The sequence below is a fragment of the Colobus angolensis genome, unplaced genomic scaffold, assembly GCF_000951035.1.
Source record: "Colobus angolensis palliatus isolate OR3802 unplaced genomic scaffold, Cang.pa_1.0 Scaffold269, whole genome shotgun sequence".
Classification (NCBI taxonomy): domain Eukaryota; kingdom Metazoa; phylum Chordata; class Mammalia; order Primates; family Cercopithecidae; genus Colobus; species Colobus angolensis.
Genome location: NW_012115921.1, coordinates 1,532,422 through 1,536,449, shown reverse-complemented (window position 1 = coordinate 1,536,449; position 4,028 = coordinate 1,532,422). Strand labels below are relative to the sequence as shown.

Genomic DNA, 4,028 nt, shown 5'->3' with positions numbered 1-4,028 from the left:
GCCAGGATGGTCTCGATCTCCTGACCTCGTGATCCGCCCGTCTCGGCCTCCCAAAGTGCTGGGATTACAGGCTTGAGCCACCGTGCCCGGCGTAAGTTACACAACTTTTAACACAATCTTTGTAGAGCAGGAAAGTAAAAGTGGCTACTCAGCAATGGTGTATGAAAATACCTTTCTCAACTGTACTTTTACATTATTTACAAAAGAATGTGGGCCGGGCACAGTGGCTCACGCCTGTAATCCCAGTACTTTGGGAGGCTGAGGCGGGCAGATCACGAGGTCAGGAGATCCAGACCATCCTGGCTAACGTGGTGAAACCCCGTCTCTACTAAAAGTAAAAAAAATTAGCTGGGCGTGGTGGCAGATGCCTGTAGTCCCAGCTACTTGGGAGGCTGAGGCAGGAGAATGGTGTGAACCCAGGAGGCGCAGCTTGCAGTGAGCCAAGATCGCGCCACTGCACTCCAGCCTGGGCGACAGAGCAAGACTCCATCTCAAAAAAAAAAAAAAAGAATGTGCTTCACACACAGTTTTTTCCCCCAAAACTTACCTAGCTATGCCTTAATGGCAATTTGGAATAAAAGTACCAACCCCTCCGTCAGGTCCTCTGCAAAATAAAAATAAAAAGGTAAAAACCCCATAGGACAGTAAACAGTCTATTCCAGATGTTAGTTCCCATATATTTGTGATTTCTGGTAAAAGTATTCTAATGCTCTTTTGTCTTTGTTTTGCTTAAAGGATTGTTCAAGTTTAGAAGAATATAACATTGCCGCAGCATTACTCCCTTTGACCAGTGCTTTCTATAGGGTAAGTTTCACTGGTCCATATATAAGCTTGTTAATGATTTACATAAATGTATTCAGTTTGATTTATTATGGAACTACATGAGTCCTGTCCTCTTAGTAGTATGCCTAAGATATATCTGTGGTTATATTTATTATAACATTTATTGCTATGTGTAGGAAATTTAATATAGAACACTAAATCATCTCCTAAAATAGCACCCACACCCATTACATCCTTTTCCTTAATTTTCTTTATAACAACTTGAAAACACCTGAATTTATGTTACATATGGGTTTGTTTACATGTTTTTTCCCCATCATAGAAAGTAAATTCCATGAGGCTGGGATATTGTCTGTCCTCTTTACTGCAATGTCCCAGGGCCACTCAGTAAATATTTATTGAATGAATGACATTGAAGCCGGAAATTAGAGTTTAACTTTACTGGTAATTTCTATGAACCTTCTGAGAATTTTCCAGAATGTTCAAAGTGATTTTTTAAAATTCTGTCACTTATTACAGTTATATCTATGCTTTTTCATAAGTAGATTAATTCTTATGGCAGACAAAAATCAGCAAATTTCTTTTCCCGTGAAAGACTTGTAAAGCATTAGATAACCACCCACACTTGGAACAATGCATTTAATACGTCCTTTTGAAATATGCGATAATGCACAGTAATTCTGTGGTAGCAGCTCACTTACTATTCAGCCACATGCACAGTCAGCTTCAAGAAGCAATAAGGTAACAAGTTTGGTAACTGCCATGCTGTTTCTCTCTGTTAGCAGAGTAATCATACATACCTAATGTTTTAGTGGTGGGCTTGGATTTGATTTTTTGTGGTTGGCATGGTTTATTGTTTGATGAGTTTGTTTTGGATTGTTTTGGTTTAGGGATGAATCAGTCAAGGTCCAATCAGGAAGCAGAAACCACACCAGTAATTTGAACAGAGAAATTTTATTTTTATTTTTATTATTAATTTATTGAGAAGGAGTTTTAGCTCTTGTTGCCCAGGCTAGAGTGCAATGGCGCAATCTTGGCTCACTGCAACCTCCTCCTCCCATGTTCAAGCGGTTCTCCTCAGCTGCCCAAGTGGCTGGGATTATAGGCATGAACCACCACACTTGGCTGATTTTTTATATTTTTAGTAGAAATGAGGTTTCACCATGTTGGTCAGGCAGGTCTCGAACTCCTGACCTCAGGTGATCCACCCATCTCGGCCTCCCAAAGTACTGGGATTGCAGGCATGAGCCACCGTGCCCAGGCTATTTTTATTTTTTTGAGACAGGGTTTCACTCTGTTGCCCAGGCTGTAGTGCAGTGGCACAGTCTTAGCTCCCTACAACCTCTGCCTCCTGGGCTCAAGTGATCCTCCCGTCTCAGCCTCCCAAGTAGCTGAAACTACAGGCACACGCCACCACACCCAGCTAATGTTTTTTTGTTTTGTTTTGTTTTGGTTTTTTTTGAGATGGAGTCTTGCTCTGTTGCCCAGGCTGGAGTGCAGTGGTGCGATCTGAGCTCACTGCAACCTCCACCTCGCAGGTTCAAACGATTCTCCTCCCTCAGCCTCCTGAGTAGGTGGGATTACAGGTGCGTGCCACCACACCCAGCTAATTTTTGTATTTTTAGTAGAGACGGGATTTCACCATGTTGGCCAGGATGGTCTTGATCTCTTGACTTCATGATCCTCCTGTCTTGGCCTCCCAAAGTGCTGGGATTACAAGTGTGAGCCACCGCGTCTAGCAGATTTTTGTAATTTTTCATAGAGAGAGAGTTTCACCATGTTGCCCAGTCCGGTCTCAAATTCCTAAACTCGAGCTATCTGCCCACCTTGGCCTCCCAAAGTGCTGGGATTACAGGGGTGAGCCATCACACCTGACCAGAAATTTTAATATAGGGAGTTATTAAGTAGTAATAGGGGATTAACTACTAAGAAGTAAAGAGAATTCTTAGGAGTACAGGAATAGAATAAAGGGAGCAACTACTGCCTCTAGAGCTCAGGCATAGTACCCAACAAAGAAGCAGACTTGGAAGAAAGCCCCTCCCCAGATCTAGGCTGATTCAGATCACGTTGGAGAGGTGTTGTGGCCACTGGATGGCACAAAATTTCAACAGACCAGAACTGGCAAGCAGTAAACTGCCTGCCGGAGTGCTGGCAAGACTTGCTAGGAAGCCACCCATTAGGATGGCCCTGAAACTTCTAGGGTGCCAGTGAAACTTGATAGGAAGCTACCACCTGGGGTACCGCTGAAACTTTATAGATAGTGAGCACTGCCACTGTGGTTCCACACACCACCAGGAGGTGCCTACCACAGTAGCAAGAAGGAGAAAGTACACCAGAACTAGGAAGAGAATCCACTTCCTACTGCAGTGTTCCTTCAGTACTTTTACTGGCAAAGCTTAATATTCTGCATTTTGGCAAAGGAGAAATGTTTATAAGGGCCAGTTCCAGTATCACAAAGCAAGAGAGAGAAGGATAGGTTTGGAAGAAAGAAGTACTGCAGTGATAACAGAGGGGTTAGGTAAGGTAGATCACACTGATTCTCGGATATTTTCTAAATCTGTACCTTTTGGAAAATTATTTCTAGTGCATATTAGATTTGTTAATTAAGGAAGTAGATATAAATTGCATTATCCTGGGCACAAATTGCAAATTAGCCATCCTCATACTGTCCAGCCAGTATAAACTCCTGGGTCTTGCCAGCATTGCTTTAGAGAATGGACTCAGCTACTTGTCTTGTTTAAACTTACTTTTAAAATATTTTAAATAACATTATTAATTTTTTTCAATGGAACAAAAGTTTATTGGGTATCTCAATATAAAAAGCTACTATGACAGGCAACATCATGGGCAGCAACATTAATCAAACATTGACATGGTCCCTAGGAATTTATATTAATAGTCTAATACTGCAGATAATTTTTAAAAATCAAACTGGTCCACAATGCCACCAACCAGATGGACATTATCTTAAGTAAAAGTTATGTGTATACATATATATATATACACGGGCCAGGTATGGTGGCTCACGCCTATAATCCCAACACTTTGGGAGGCCGAGGCGGGCGGATCACCTGAGATCGCAAGTCCAAGACCAGCCTGACCAACATAGAGAAACCCCATCTCTACTAAAAATACAAAATTAGCCGGGCATGGTGGCGCATGCCTGTAATCCCAGCTATTCGGGAGGCTGAGGCAGGAGAATCACTTGAACCTCGGAGGCGGAGGTTGCCGTGAACCGAGATCAC

The 4,028-nt window shown here is 42.5% G+C and overlaps 1 protein-coding gene across 1 annotated transcript in view; it reads left to right on the top strand.

Annotated features, from left to right (window-relative positions):
* SBF2 (SET binding factor 2) overlaps positions 1 to 4,028 on the top strand; it is a 549,657-nt gene that overhangs the window by 428,930 nt on the left and 116,699 nt on the right. Inside the window, exon 17 of the mRNA XM_011947619.1 lies at positions 736 to 804. Within this exon, the coding sequence (XP_011803009.1) occupies positions 736 to 804 (69 nt within the window). The remainder of the gene's footprint in view (positions 1 to 735; positions 805 to 4,028) is intronic.